Source organism: Rhincodon typus, chromosome 15 (assembly GCF_021869965.1).
Source record: "Rhincodon typus isolate 14 chromosome 15, sRhiTyp1.1, whole genome shotgun sequence".
NCBI classification, from domain to species: domain Eukaryota; kingdom Metazoa; phylum Chordata; class Chondrichthyes; order Orectolobiformes; family Rhincodontidae; genus Rhincodon; species Rhincodon typus.
In genome coordinates, this window is record NC_063346.1 from 13,088,271 (window position 1) to 13,103,629 (window position 15,359).

Sequence of the window (15,359 nt, forward strand, 5' to 3'; positions counted from 1 at the left end):
TGATGCTGCTTGGCCTGCTGTGTTCATCCAGCTCTGCACCTTGTTGTTTCGGATTCTCCAGCATCTGCAGTTCCTACTATCTCTAATTGTTTCTCGTATGTTTTTCATCTGCAGGAATTCCAATAAGGACAACCCTGGATAACTCCACCACAGTTCAATATGCAGGCCTGTTCCATCAACTTGCCATGAAGGCCAGAAGCACTGTTCGAGACATTGATCCGCAGAATGATTTGACTTTCTTACGGGTCCGATCAAAAAAACATGAGATAATGGTTGCTCCAGGTAAAGCTGTTTGATTGTCAGGGTGAAATTGGTTATTTCCTTGATGAGTGGCAATCCACCTTAATTAAGAGCACTGTATCTCTGGGTAAAATTGCCAAGGGGTCATTTTTGAGTGAGGTTTGAACGGGAATTTCCTTCCCACTTCCAGGTGGGTTTGCAGATAAGTGAGGAACCCTCATGGAACTGTGATCAATAATTAAAATACACAAACTGATGAATAACTCTGTACTGAACTCAGTTGATAACAGTTGCATGGATGTATGTGAAAGGGTGTTTGAATGACTGCTTTTTGACTTCTAGTTTTTGTAGTAATATTGCACTTATTGCTTCCCTGTGATAAAATCTGCACATCCAATATGCTGTGCAATTAACTGCATACAAAACCATTTCTTACCACTCTGCATCCAGCCCATTTCTCCACTTGAAATTTTTTGTTACATTATTTGTAATGTTCCAAAGCCTGTGGAATTTTATTTTTAATTATAGCTAGCCACAAAGATAATGTGGAAAATGTGAGTCCATACTGATTCTCCCTCCTCTATGTGTCTTATTTTTACAGAATGTATGTTCTAGCTGGTGGCAAAGAGCTTTATTTCATTGACCCAACTTGATTCAAAAATTAGTGAATTAGAGTCTGATAACATTTTTGCTTCCTGGTCTAATATCAGAGTGATATAAAAGTATTTTCAAATCAGCAGTGAGAATTCAGTTTGGTCTTTAAAAAAAGGGGTAGTATTAGACCACCATTTCAAATGTCTGGAGTGAGTAGAGGAAATAGTTTATTCATGCAGTTCCTTGATGGTTTTATTAAGCAATATTGGCATGGATCTGGAGTAGTTTCAGCTGGAATGACAAGTTCTCTGGACAGACCAACAGCAGGAAAGAGACAAAATTAAAACACAGTGCTGAAGAAACTCAGTGGGTCTAGCAGCATCTGTAGAGGCAGAAGCGTTGTTAATATTTCAAGTCCAAACACCCCTCTTCAGGTCATTCAACTGCAGATGTTAACTGTATTTCTGTCTCCACAGATTCTACCGGACCTGTTGAGTTTCTCCAGCTCCTACTGTTTTTAATTCAGATCATCAGCATCTGCAGTATTTTGTTTTTATAAGAGACAAAATTAGTTTAAAATAAGGAATTTAAAAATCCTCACCAAAGCAGTATATATTATACATATTGCCATAAATGTATTACATCTCACTGTGCAATAACATTATATTGTGTTGTAATTATTTGGACTTTAATGCATTTTCTTGCTAAGAGGCAAGATGCTTCTTAGAGTGAACTATTAAAGTTGATTGCCTTTTATAATGTTCCTCATTATATCTAATACTTCTAACAATTTTTCTGTAAGTATAATGTGTGCTATGTGACTAACTTCAGAATATTCATTTAAGCCAAGAAGATCAGACTAACTCATTACTTCAGCACTGCACTCATAGGTTATTGGACCTTGATTACTAATGAAGTAAATTGTGCATTACAGTTTTCTAGTTAGTGTGCTGCAAACAATTGGCCATTTATCAAATTATCAGCATTGAGATTTTTTAAAAAATCTGCTATTGAAGAAACTAACCAATTTCAGTTTTTCCAACAAATTGGCGCAAATGTGCATTGGGGAAAAAAACCTGCGTGCTATAATGCTTAAAGGTGGCCACCATTAGTGGAAGAGTTGTAGGAAACTGTTGGTGAAATCTGGTGTCGACTCATCTGGAGTTAAACAGGGAAATACACAAGTTGTCATCAGTGATTCTATGCTTCTATACTCGAGAGAACCTCCAATTATGGGGTAAACACAAATCGATGTAGTGGTGTGAACTTGAGCTGATTAGCTACTTATGAATTAAAATTGATAGTCTTAGAGCTTGTCTGAGGAGGCAATATTTAATGCAGATAGAATACATTTTATTCATTCAGTGGATGTGGGTGTCACTGGCCAGGCCTGAATTAGTGTTAGTCTTCTTGAGAAGGTGGCACCTTCTTGAATTGCTGTAGTCCTTATTTTAAATGAAATAAAAATGCACGACAGCTAAAATCCAGGTATCACATTTTATCAATCTTTTCACACACTTTTCAATTTTTAATTTTTTTTTCATATTTTGTTCACACCTGTGACTTCTTCCATTTCTTTTCATGAGCTGCCATTGCTTAAAGAGAATGCCTGTGAAGGAAAATAGAAATGTATTTTGCACTGTTGGCTCCAGCATTGTATGCTTTATAGATAATGGGGGTCCAAAAGTGGAGAACAAAAATGAGTCATCAGAAACCCATCCATAATTTCACCAGATGAGAACTTTAATTCACTCCAGTGAGTGTAGAGGGAGAGGGTGTAGTTCGAAATGTTCGAAAAATTGTGTTTGAGCAGACTATGCTTTAGTAAAGGGTGAATTAGCTGGTGATATGTTAGAGGAGGACCTTTAGCCATGATCTATGTCCTGTTCAGTCTTGTCAGTGGCAGCAACATTCATATTTTATGCACGATGGTTATTTTGTCAGACAGCAGTAACATGTTTAACATCACCCAAAACCCAAGGAGGCTGCATTCACCAGGTCAGCAATGCCAAGTTCTAAGGGGGTGAGTTTGTCAAACTTGAGATCTTCACAGTAAAAGAAGAGACTTTCTAAATTTCTTGGAATTGCCAACTTCCCCATAGTGTTGGGGAACTCCTTTACCATTGAAGGCACCCAATAATACAGCTGTTACGTACAAAACCAGGAAGGATTTGTCTTATTAAACACGATACACGTTTGTGATGTTTGACCATGGACTCTGAATTCAGTGCTGAATCTATGGCTAATGAGACTCCGCATGACCAGTAGTGAAGCACAGGAAAAAATAAAGTCATTGTTAGTGCTGAGATCAACTTTTAGAGGTAGTGCAGCTGTTAGAAATTCCTCAGTACCCTTCAGTTCAGACCCATCCACCACATTCCCTTCCACAGCCTCTATGGCGATTACTGGATAAAGAACAATGATACGTGTTTCGCACAGAGCCAAGGGGTCCAGGAAAAGGAGAGGTGACGCACTGTGATTTGTCACAGTGAAGCATTTTCACTCACTATCTGCCAAACTCATAGTAGGAACCCTGTGGGTAGAGAAGCGATGGTGTCTTTTCATCTTCCGTTCTACCTCGGTGTGCCATGTTGTCTTTCTCCAGCTGGACCCCTTTCTTCCTCCTCTGGCTGACTGATCGTATTAACTTACTCTGCACTTTGGACAATACGGCCTCTTCAGGAAAAGCTCAGCAGGTCTGGCAGCATCTTTGGAGACAAATCAGAGTAAACGTTTCAGGTCACTTGACTCGAAATGTTAACTCTGATTTCTCTCCACAGCTACTGCCAGACCTGCTGAACTATTCCAGCAATTTCTGTTTTTGTTTCTGATTTACAGCATCTGCAGTTCTTTAGGTTTTTACACCTACTTTAGGTTCTGTTTCAACAACTGTGTCTGCTGACATCTCCCTCTGCAGCTTATGCGTCCAAAGCCAGCTATCCATTGTGGAATGGAAGAAATTTATATTAAGAAAGTGTGTTCATGTGGCATTTAACAGGAACTTGCATGCTGTGTGTGCATCCTCGTCATTTTTATCTATTCAAACAATTTTTAAATTTGCAGCTCAAAATAAACACCTTTACTCCTTCCAATGTCTGCTTTGACACCAGGCTATCCAAAGATACCTAGGAGCTATCTGGGAGTTTCTTTGAAACTAGCTTACCTCCTTTGGTGAAACAACTCATGGACAACTCTTGTAAACTAAGTGGCATTTTACTCTACACAGACGTAGAAAATCAATATTGGTTTGTGCTTGATTGTTGCTTCTGACAGACTACTTAGGTGCTTTGGAGACAGGGTATAATTCACTAATTGCAATTTCACACCACTAAACTGTGAAAGGTCTTTACGAGTACTTAACAAGGCCTATCTGCAAAGGCAATTGAATTTTACAACCAGTTTACTTTAGTTTGAATTCTGACTACCCCACTCATAAACAACGCTCTTCACTGTTCATTGTAGCAGTGAACTTTTCAAAAAAAATTGTAAGTCTAACATTCCGAATAACTACAAACCTTACCAGATCAGGTTCAATCTTTGTTTTCTGATATTGCTAAATGCAACTGGAGTACAAGCATTCAAGGCCTGAGCCACTCTTAGCTTTTCATGATGCCCTAGGCTTCTTGTTCTTCAGAAATCCCGATGTGATGCCTCCAACTCCAACATCATTAAAATTCTGATACATCCTGTTCTATCTTTTGCACCGCTTTTATTTTTCTTTCATGTCAATGATAAAATAACTATTTACTTTGGATACCTTTTTGAAAACAATTTTTACGACTTTCATTTTTATTCAAGTAAACCATTTCATTCTGTCACTTAATAAATTATTTTTTGTTTTCTTTAAACAATACATACCTCTCAAGAATCCTGAATTAGTGTGCATGTTTTATCTTCCTGTCCATTTTCAGGGGGTGTGGCTACATCTTGTCTGCCATGTATGATCTGATACTTACAAGTACTTTAAGGAAGACTGTTCAGCTCTGCGGTAAAGAATTCACACACACATGTTTCTTTCTGCTTTTTATCACAGGGGTAGCTAGAGTTTACTTGGCAGTTTTCTTTGCCATCATTGGCAGCAGCTACCACCGATTGCAAAATTTGACCGTTTTTAATGAAAAAGACAACTCATGCATTTCATTCCAATTGCAGTCAATTTCTTATAAAGTTTGTGAAACAACTCTCAACAGCATCCATCATTTATTCATTTATTAAAGCACTATCAATTGTACAAGAGATCTTATTCAACATGGTAATAGTGGTCTACATCTGGATTCACAATAAATTGTAACTGTGAGCGTGAATGTTTTTGTTATCTGAAGTAAATCTGCTGTGAACTTGCTCAGGAATGTTCAGAATTTAAATTACTTGGAGTGTGATAACTTATAAAGTAACATCACTCATGTATCTACTAAAGATCCCCCTTCTGCAATTCCATGCAAGATTTCTCTCTCTTTCTTATTCAAAAAACATGTCTTTACATTATAAAAAGATAAATATGGATGCTGGAGATGGACTGCAAAGCTAAATGGGGTTTGCGTAGAATCAGACTGCAAGAACAGCTTTTAACAGTCAGCTGAAGAAGGGTCTAGGCCCGAAACGTCAGCCTTCCTGCTCCTCTGATGCTGCTTGGCCTGCTGTGTTCATCCAGCTCTACACCTTGTTATCTCAGATTCTCCAGCATCTGCAGTTCCTACTGTCAGCTGACATTCTCGATTAGTTTACAACTTGAAACCTTTTTCCTGGTACCTGACTGACAAAATAGTGTTTGAGTTTACCATGCAGAATTGTGCACTTAATTTGCTTTTGCTGTAAGAGAGCATGTCGCGTATTGGATGCAGATATGTCATTGATAATTCAATAACTCAATGTTCTTATTACCCAATGACATTCACACAAGATGGTTCTTACTTGTGAAGCAATATAACCTACAGTTGGTTAAGCAAAAATCTATGGTTCAAATTAATAGTAAATGTGTCATATGATGAATTTCATGATGAGCTCTATAGTTTTGCAGCTACAAATAGAATGGTTCTCAAAATACATCTTTCAAACAAAGAAAAATTCTGATTTGCTGTGACAAGTAATCTGATGAGATATTGGAGTTTAATTTTTCTTTCTTTTCATTGTTCAAACTTGATACTTAAGCATGTGGAAAATATTTGAGATTGTAAATTGTATACTTGGAAGAAGACTTTAATTCTGAACAGTCTTGTTCTTTTTGTTTCCTTTACAGATAAAGAGTACCTTCTGATTGTCATTCAGAATCCAAGTGAATGAATTCAGTGCACATATCAGAAAGACATCAAGAGAAATATTCAGCTAAAAACTACCAGAAAAAGTTAAATAAATTAATCTGTAACAGTATGAGGGACTAGTCATGATTATTTTTCAAAATTATTTTTAATGAATTTCGATTCTTTTTTTCTAAAACGCTTTCAAAAGGAATAGCTCTGTTACACCTCATCTTTTTATTAACCTTTCTTTGTGCTTTTATTATTTCTGTAGTGAATTTAATCATTGATCTGGCCCTCTTATCAGTGGCATGCAACATTCTTCCTGTGATTCTCAGGTCTGAATTTGTAAAGGTTTAGGATTTTTTTTGGAAGTAATTTTAATCTCAGAATATATGCATAAATTGGAATTGAGAAGGTATTTTACAGTTTGAAGGTGTGATGCTTATTTGAAGTCTTCAAAATCTCCATTATTAAAGTCGAACTGAAACAGTTAAACATATGGCAACAGATACCTTTTGTAATTATCAGGTAATTTGAAAATTGTAACTTGTTTCTGCCTTTCTTTAACTGAAATGAGAACAAGTAGCAGATGAAAACTCCCTGCCGATGTTGATGTGAAATCACACTTTGGGAGCTGTTTAAAAAAAAATGCAAATGCATTCTAGTTCTTTATTCTACCCCTTCCCAATCAGTGGAGAAATGTGGTGTACCACAAGGATCTGATCTGGGTCCTCCTCTATTTGTGATCGTTGTAAACGATTTGGATGTAGGAGTGGAAGGGTGGATTAGTGAGTTCGCGGACGATATGAAGGTGGGTCAAGTTGTGGATAGTGCGGAGGGCTGTTCTAGGTTACAAAGGGACATTGATAGGATGCAGAGCTGGGCTGAAAAGTGGCAGATGGAGTTTAACCCTGAAAAGTGTGAGGTGATTCATTTTGGAAGGACAAATTTGAAAGCAGAATACAGGGTTAACGGAAAGATTCTTGGCAGTGTGGAGAAGCAGAGAGATCTTGGCGTTCATGTCCACAGTTCCCTGAAAGCTGCCACCCAGGTGGATAGAGTTGTTAAGAAGGCGTATGGTGTGTTAGCTTTCATTAATAGATGGATTGAGTTCAAGAGCCGTGAAGTTATGCTCCAGCTATACAAAACCCTGGTTTGGCCACTTCTGGAGTATTGTGTCCAATTCTGGTCACCTCATTACAGGAAAGATGTGGAAGCGTTGGAAAAGGCGCAGAGGAGATTTACCAGGATGTTGCCTGGAATGGAGGGAAGGCCTTACAAGGAAAGGTTGAGAGAGCTAGGGCTTTTCACTTTAAAACGACGAAGGATGAGAGGTGACTTGATAGAGGTGTACAGAATGATCAAAGGTATAAATAGAGTGGACAGCCAGGGACTTTTTCCTAGGGTGGAGGTAGCTGTTACGAGGGGGCATAGTTTTAAAGTGAGTGGAGGTAGATATAGGAGAGATGTCCGAGTTAGGTTCTTTACTCAGAGAGTGGTCGGGACGCGGAATACATTGCCGGAGAGGGTAGTGGAGTCGGCCTCATTAGGGGCATTTAAGCGGCTGTTAGATAGGCATATGGATGATAGTATAAGATAGGGGTGGAGGTTAGATAGACCTTAGGTTTCAGGTAAAAGTTTGGCACAACATCGTAGGCCGAAGAGCCTGTACTGTGCTGTACTGTTCTATGTTCTATGTAAATGAAAAACTTAGATGGGACATGCAGTTAACTGTGATGACGCTGTCCTTGAGTCAGAGGCAAGAAGGCCTTAATTAATGTGAAGAATATCTGCTTATCTACAGCCTTACCTAAGACACAGGCAAACAACAAGTTTTATCTGCGCGTTCTCCCAAACATTCACTTTGTGATATTTCTATTATTCTCACTCCTCTGTTGGAATAGTGATCAGCTGCTTGACAGTATTAATGCCATGGCCAATGCTTACCACTTCATTTCTGCTAGACATTTGAATCAAATTCTGCCTCATGGTTGACTTGCCATGAATTAGTTTCCACTGGACAACCTTCCAACATTATGCTAAAACAGTGATCCTGGACTCTCATACTTTCCACAACTGCCTCTACTCAGCTATCGTTGTCAATATTCAAAGCTGACTCTACTTAGCCACAAGTTTTACTTTTAACAATGTTTGTTCAAGGGGTGTGAGTGTCACCAACTAGATCAACATCTCTTACCCTACAGTAGGTGTTTTTTAACTGGAGAGGGTTCAGAAGAGATTTACCAAGATGTTACTGGGTATTGAAGGTTTGAGTTATAATGGAAGGCTGTATAGGCTGGGACCTTTTTCACTGGAGCATAGGCGGTTGAGAGGTGACCTGCTAGAAGTTTATAAAATAATGAGAGGTATAGATAGCGTTGATGGTAGTTATCTTTTCCCTAAGATGGGGAATTTCAAGACGTTGGGACATACTTTTAAGGTGAGAGGAGAAAGATTTTAAAAAAGACAAGAGGCAGATTTTTTACACAGAGGGTGGTTCACTTGTAGAATGAACTTACTGATGAAGTGGTTGATGCGGATACAGTTACAATGTTTAAAAGACATTTGGATGGATATATGAATAGGACAGGTTTGGGGGGATATGGGCCACGAGCAGGCAGGTGGGACTAGTTCAGATTGAAATTATGTTCGGCATAGACTGGTTGGACCGCAGGGTCTGTTTCCATGATGTATGACTCTATATGGGCATCACTGGCAAGCCAGCAATTTTTGCCCATTCCTAGTTACCCTTGAGAAAGTCGTGGTGAGCTGCCTTTTTGAATTGCTGCGGCCCTCCTGCTGTGGGTTGACCCACAATGCAATTTGGGAAAGAATTCCAGGATTTTGATACAGCAACAGTGAAGGAAGGGTGGTGAGTGCCATGGAGGGGACCTTGAAGGTGGTGTTCCCATGTATCTGTTGCCCTTGCCCTTCTAGATGGAAGTGGTTGCGGATGCTTTGTCCAGGATTGTGATGGAATACTCCCTCCTTACCTGGATGGGTGCAGCTTCAGCAATACTCAAGAAGCTTGACACCATCAGGACAAAGTAGCTCTCTTGATTGGCACCATATCCACAATCATTCACTCCACTACCGATGCTCAGTAGCTGCAGAGTATACTAACTGCAAGATGCACTGCAGAAGGCAGCCCCTTCCAAACCCACAAACACTTCCATCCAGAAGGACAAGGTCAGCACATACATGGGAACATCACCACCTGCAAGTTCATCTCTAAGCCACTGACCATCCTGACTTGGAAATATATTGCCGTTCCTTCACTGACAAAATGCTGGAATTCCCTTCCTAAGTCCAATGTGGGTCAGCATACTACATGTGGACTGCAGCTGTTCAAGAAGGCAACTTGCCACCACCTTCTTAAGGGCAACCAGGTTCGGGCAATAAAAAAATTTGCTGGCCAGCCAGATATGCTCATGCCCCACGAGTGAACAAAAAGATTTTTGCTGAGTTGTGACTGCGCATCTTGTAGATAGTGCACACTGCTGCTATCAAGTCACTCTCACCTTAGTATAGCACTTAGCCATTGGACTCTGAGATAACAAGGTGTACAGCTGGATGAACACAGCAGGCCAAGCAGCATCAGAGGAGCAGGAAGGCTGACGTTTCGGGCCTAGACCCTTCTCCAGCATCTGCAGTTCCTACTATCTCTGAAGCCATTGGACTCTTCTTTGTTGTCTTTTCCTGGCCGTGTGTTCACAACCTGTACAAGTTTCCTAATTTTTACAATATCATTGCAACCTAAACTACATTGTCTGCAGTTAGAAACATTTTGGTTGTTACTCTTAACGCAAGCTTATTACATTTATATCACTGAAAAAGAGATAATATCAAAGCTTTTCATCTTGCATTAAACATGTCAAAAACAAGAATGTATAATTCAAGTGATAACAATTTATGCTATAGGAGAAAAGGAAGCAGATTGCTTGGCAATTCGACCCTGTCTGAGAAAGAAATGAGATGCTGTAGTCTCCACAAACTCATGACTAATTTTAAAAAGGTGTTGGGCCTGAACATATTTCTTTTGTTTGTAGGGAATAGGTCTCTTGACTGAATACCTTAAATTTGTTGCTTGTGAAACTATTGGCATACTCGGGATTCTTCATCAAGTGCTGCCTGATCACAGAGTCACATCTAACAATGGAACCACTAGTCACTTGGGCATGCAACCTATTTACCAGACATCCCATCAGTGTACAAATTCATATTACTCATTATTTATATACACATTACTGGATTTCTCTCAACTAACACATTGAGGAAAGGGTGATCATTAGCCTGCTTCATTTTAAAGGTGAATTTAAGCATGAGATAAGCCCCATTAGGATGTGTAAGGAAATTTTCGGAGCTGCAGATTCAAATTCAATCTCTGTGTATCATCTATGTATCAGAAATATGGAAGAGGTAAGAAGTCAGGAGTGATTCCATTGAAAGCATGTTTCACTTGGAAATGTTAGAGAGCTTGGCCCAAAGGATTCCATTGTGACAACATCTGTTTGGGTATGAAAGGTGTCATTAAACTGAACTCAACCGTGTAATTTGATAAATTTATAAGTTCACTGAATTCAGATAATGTCAGTGCACGTAACTTGCAGTGTTCTGCACACTGATGATGCTATGTACATGTGCTCACTCAACATTGTCAGCCTATTCATTAATGTTCCACTCAAGCAAGTCCTCATGGAACAAATATCTCATGGCAATCAAGACCCCGCTCTAATTAACATTTGAGATAACGAGGTGTAGAGCTGGATGAACACAGCAGGCCAAGCAGCATCATGGGAGCAGGAAGGCTGACGTTTCGGGCCTAGACCCTTCATCAGACATCTGATGTCTTCATTTCTGAAGAAGGGTCTAGGCCCGAAATGTCAACCTTCCTGCTCCTATGATGCTGCTTGGCCTGCTGTGTTCATCCAGCTCTACACCTTGTTATCTCAGATTCTCCAGCATCTGCAGTTCCTACTATCTCTAATTAACATTTTGTTGGTTTCCACAAGAAATACACGGAATAGATGGTATGGATTGTACTAGAGCTTGAAGGGTTAAATTGAGGGCATGGCATAAATTTATGTTTTATTCACTGAGTACGTCCAGCAGCATCTGTAGAGAGAGAAACACAGTTAATGGTGAGTCCAGTTTGACTTCTTCAGACTTGAAACATTAACTTCATTTCTTTCTCCTTCGATCTGCTGAGTTTCTGAATCAGTCTCTATTTTTGTTTCAGATTTCCAGCATCCGCAGTATTTTGCTTTTATTGTTAAGTTGTATTCCCTTGCATTTAAAAATTCTGGACATGGTGGTACACATATGCTATATTGAAGCTTTTGATGCACCTTTGAATTTCATAGTCCAAGGGATTAGGTGAATTGTATCTTGTAACTCAATTCAGTATTTAATTGTGTTCTGTTGTATTCTCTACTGTAATCCTGTTCTTGAAAGTTGCAAAAGATCTTTAAAAACAGCTAAAAACAGGTATGAGAAATAGACCAATAAGGAAAAGCTTCATTCCTTATCCAGTCTGCTTTACATTGCACTATGCACTGCTTGGTGACACAATACAAATTAAATATTGGAAAAAAAGTAATAGAAGTTTGCAAACCTGACGCAAGTTTAGCTTTACTTACTACTAGTCTGTTGATTTACCAAGCAAAAATATAGGAGAATGTCCCTTGTCTTTCTGTGTTGTTCCACACCATGTCACTTAGAAACTGATCTGCCAAAACCAATGCTGAAAAGCATTTCGCTTGTTGGCAATTGAAACTTACACCCTGGTTTCAAACATCTACCCAGAGCTGCATGACAAGACATTGGCACAGATGTTTGTTCACAGAAGGTTTTCTGTTGAGCACCACTTCCTGTTTTTATGCTTCAACTAACAAGTATGAAACTATTTCCAGCAACCATTTTAAGCCAAGAAATTGAAAGATGGTGTACATAACGTATCAAGTAATTTTTCTTTCCGCCAAAAAGCCACCTAATTCTCATACGATTTTTCTCTGATCGTATGTTATTTATAGTTCAAATCAAAAGCACCTGATTTTATTTAACAGTTAACAAAATATTATTCTATCATAATTTGAAGCCTTTTCACGTGTTCTTCAAAGAATTCAATTGATCATTTTACCAAATAATTGCTAAATAAGTACTGTAAGCATTACTTCTAATTGTTAAAGTTAAAACGGTTGATATATCATTTCTTACAATAACAAGTACTTAGGTTTGAAATATAGAGCAGTAAAAGTAAGGAAGTACTTCACTGAAATGTTTCACCTTCCTCAAAGGTTTAATTAATCTGATAATGCCTTCTCAATGGGCAGGATGCCATATAGGAGCACACAGTTGGAAACTTTTACCAAGAAATGTATTTTTTGGCAGAGATTTATGGTTGATTCACATGACTGAAAGTTAAAGAAAACAGCCATTCACCCAAACAGCGTGACACTTTTTTCAGACTGTTTTGAGGCAGATTTCTTGATGACACAGCAAATTAAATGAATCACATGGTATGGCACGAAACTATAGAAATCAATATATTCTGAGGTTCAATTCCTGATCTGAGCTGAGATGGTTAAGGCAGCAGCTGTGCTGTAACAAGAAAATGGGGAAGAAGGTTGCCGGAAAACATAGTTTTGCAGTTATTAGGTGAGGGCAGGATTGATTTGGCTGTAATCGTACCATTGTGCTGTACAGATCAGAGTCTATTTGCTCCTTTTAAGAACAGTCTGATTAATCCCACTTCCCAGGTTCTTTCCCCATATCCATGCACTTTCTTCAAATATTTATTCAATTCCCTTTGAAAGTTACTATTGAATCTGCTTCCACCAGCCTGCAATGAAAAATGATTTTCAACATATTAATATCATTCTTTTTCGAGTTTGAAGTTCAAACTGATGGCGTATTTTTATTAGTCTATTTTTGTGACTTCCTCAATCATTAACTAAGTCAGTCTTTCCAGAACCATAATTTCAAACCAACATGTGCCTCCTGAATTGTTCATGGAAGTTTGTTAATTTTGTGAGGTTTTTTGGTAAGAGAGAGAAAATATTGAAATATATTAACTTACTTCTGGGTTCAGAATATTTTCAGTTTGAGAAATGCCAGAGACTGGAAAGTTCTTTTTTGGACGGTTTATAGAAGGCCTGACGGGAATATATGCAGAAGTAGTTCTTCTGGGGGAAGGATGATTTTCCAAATCAGTTGAGGAAATAAGTTACCTCAGTGAAAGTGTAGTTTTAAAATCTCACCTTAGCTTACTCTCCTCCAAGGAGAACAACATCACCTTTTCCAGTCTGTTCGTTAACTGTAAGCTCTCATCTCTCGAAATGTTTGTAGTAAATCTTCTGTAACTTTTAGAAATGTTCACATGCGTCGTAAAGTGTATTTGCCCAGAATTAAACACAATGCTTCATGTGCAGCAAACTGGTGCTTCCTATGGGTTTAACATAACTTCCAGGATTTTGTTCATAACAAGCTATTTCTCAAATTGTTGGACTTATTACAGTACCTTAAGAAACCTCATTCTGTGGATAGTTCTGCTATCTTTAAATTTTATGACCATTCCCCAAAGCAGCCCCAGAGGCTACCTTTATTCAGTCAAAATTATTAGCCTCCCAGAAGGAAAAACTAGTTTAGATCAATGATGACACATTTTCTTAATGAAAAATCACTTGAGAGGCATATTTATTGTCTCCTTTTTATTATTTTTACTGTCCACAAAATTTCAAGAATTGTATAAGTGATAATTTAAATGGAGATTTGCAAATATCATAACGTATATTGGCTCTTGAGTTTAACATTGTGAACAAAGGTTTTTTTTTAATATTGTGCATTACAAAAATAGTAAAAAGAAATTACCTCATGTTCGCAGTTATGGTCTTTAGCATTTCTAAAAATTTTATGATTAATCATTAGGTGGGATTGACGCAAGGCATTTTGTAATTTGAGTTGTGATGACTGGCCAACTGGATACAAGTGACCAAGCCATGGTGAGAGAAAAGCTGACATCTGACTGCTGGTGGGCTCTGTGCACCTAGAGTTGTCAGATTGAGAGGTTTCACCCCTCCCCCTAGGGGCATAAGATTCCCCCTGATCACTCAACCCCAGATTAAGTTCCATCAGTATACCCTACTCCTCCAATCCGGATTGTTTCCCAAAGACTTCCTTCCCCCGATTGAAATTGCACCAGACTGTGTCCTCCCTGATCTCTCAGCAGCATCCCCTGAACTATGTCTCTTCCAGGCGATCAGTCTGTCCCTCCAAACTCTCTCTTCACACAACACCCCACTGCTTTCTACCTTGCTTTAATTTTTCATTTTTTCGGCCCTCCCATCAAACTCGATCTCTTTTCTCCTCTGATATCTCCTTTCCCCAATCTCTTCCCTGAGCTCTTATCCAATCATGGAATTGTTAAGGCGCAGAGGGAGGCCATTCAGCTCATCATGCCTGCACTAGCTCTTCAAAAGACACCATTGTCTAAATCTCCTGGTTTTTTGCCAGTGAGACGTCCCAATAATTTCATTGCATTCAAATCTGGAGTCATATTGGATCAGGCAGAGGATTCATTCAGGATGCATATACACAATAATTACAACAATGCTTGACCCAGTGATTTGTAAGATTACCCTAGTCAAGAAACCTTCGTTGAAATTTTAGGTAGGTGCTCATCAATTATTTATCACACAGGCTGCACAGATTGCTTGCAGAAAGCAAAAATAAATATAATTGCAATACCTCTTCCCCCACTGCCTGTATTTCACCCTGGGTTCTTGCCTCTTCCAGGAGATTGTGTAGATATGTAGAACTGGGGAGATAAAAGCTGAACTATGGACGTAAGTGTGTAAGACATGCAAGAAAAAATGGAGAATGTGTGATCGATAGTGGTGAGTTCATGAACTAGACATAGTGTGCTGGAGTATGGGTAATCATAGGACTCAAACTAGTTGAGAGCTGGGAGATGTGAGGCAAGGCAAGGCAAGATGGGGGTAGAATAAGCTGGAGATGTGAGTTGCAGATTAGGGTGTGGGTGAAGAATGGTAGGGCTGTGGAGCTAGAAAGACAGTGGGGTAAAGGTGATGTAGGGGCTTTGAGTGGTGAGGTTAGGGCTAAAGTTGGGTGTAGGCGTCAGGGGAAGTGGGGTTAGGGTAAGGTAAGACATGGGAGGGCTTGGGGAGTTTGAAGGTGAGTGTGTGTTAAGATTTCGGGTGAGTTGGGGTTGTGTGAGAAAGTGGGGATAGGAATGAGATGAATAGAAATAGCAGACTTTTTGAGGGAGGT

At 39.0% G+C, this 15,359-nt stretch overlaps 1 protein-coding gene across 1 annotated transcript in view; it reads left to right on the plus strand.

Annotated features, from left to right (window-relative positions):
• The window catches only part of LOC109923524 (dynein light chain roadblock-type 2), a 19,875-nt gene extending 13,674 nt beyond the window's left edge, over positions 1–6,201 (plus strand). Inside the window, exons 3-4 of the mRNA XM_020523559.2 lie at positions 115–282; positions 6,071–6,201. Coding sequence (XP_020379148.1) covers positions 115–282; positions 6,071–6,114 — 212 coding nt within the window. The 3' untranslated portion in view covers positions 6,115–6,201. The remainder of the gene's footprint in view (positions 1–114; positions 283–6,070) is intronic.
• Positions 6,202–15,359: the final 9,158 nt, after the last annotated feature.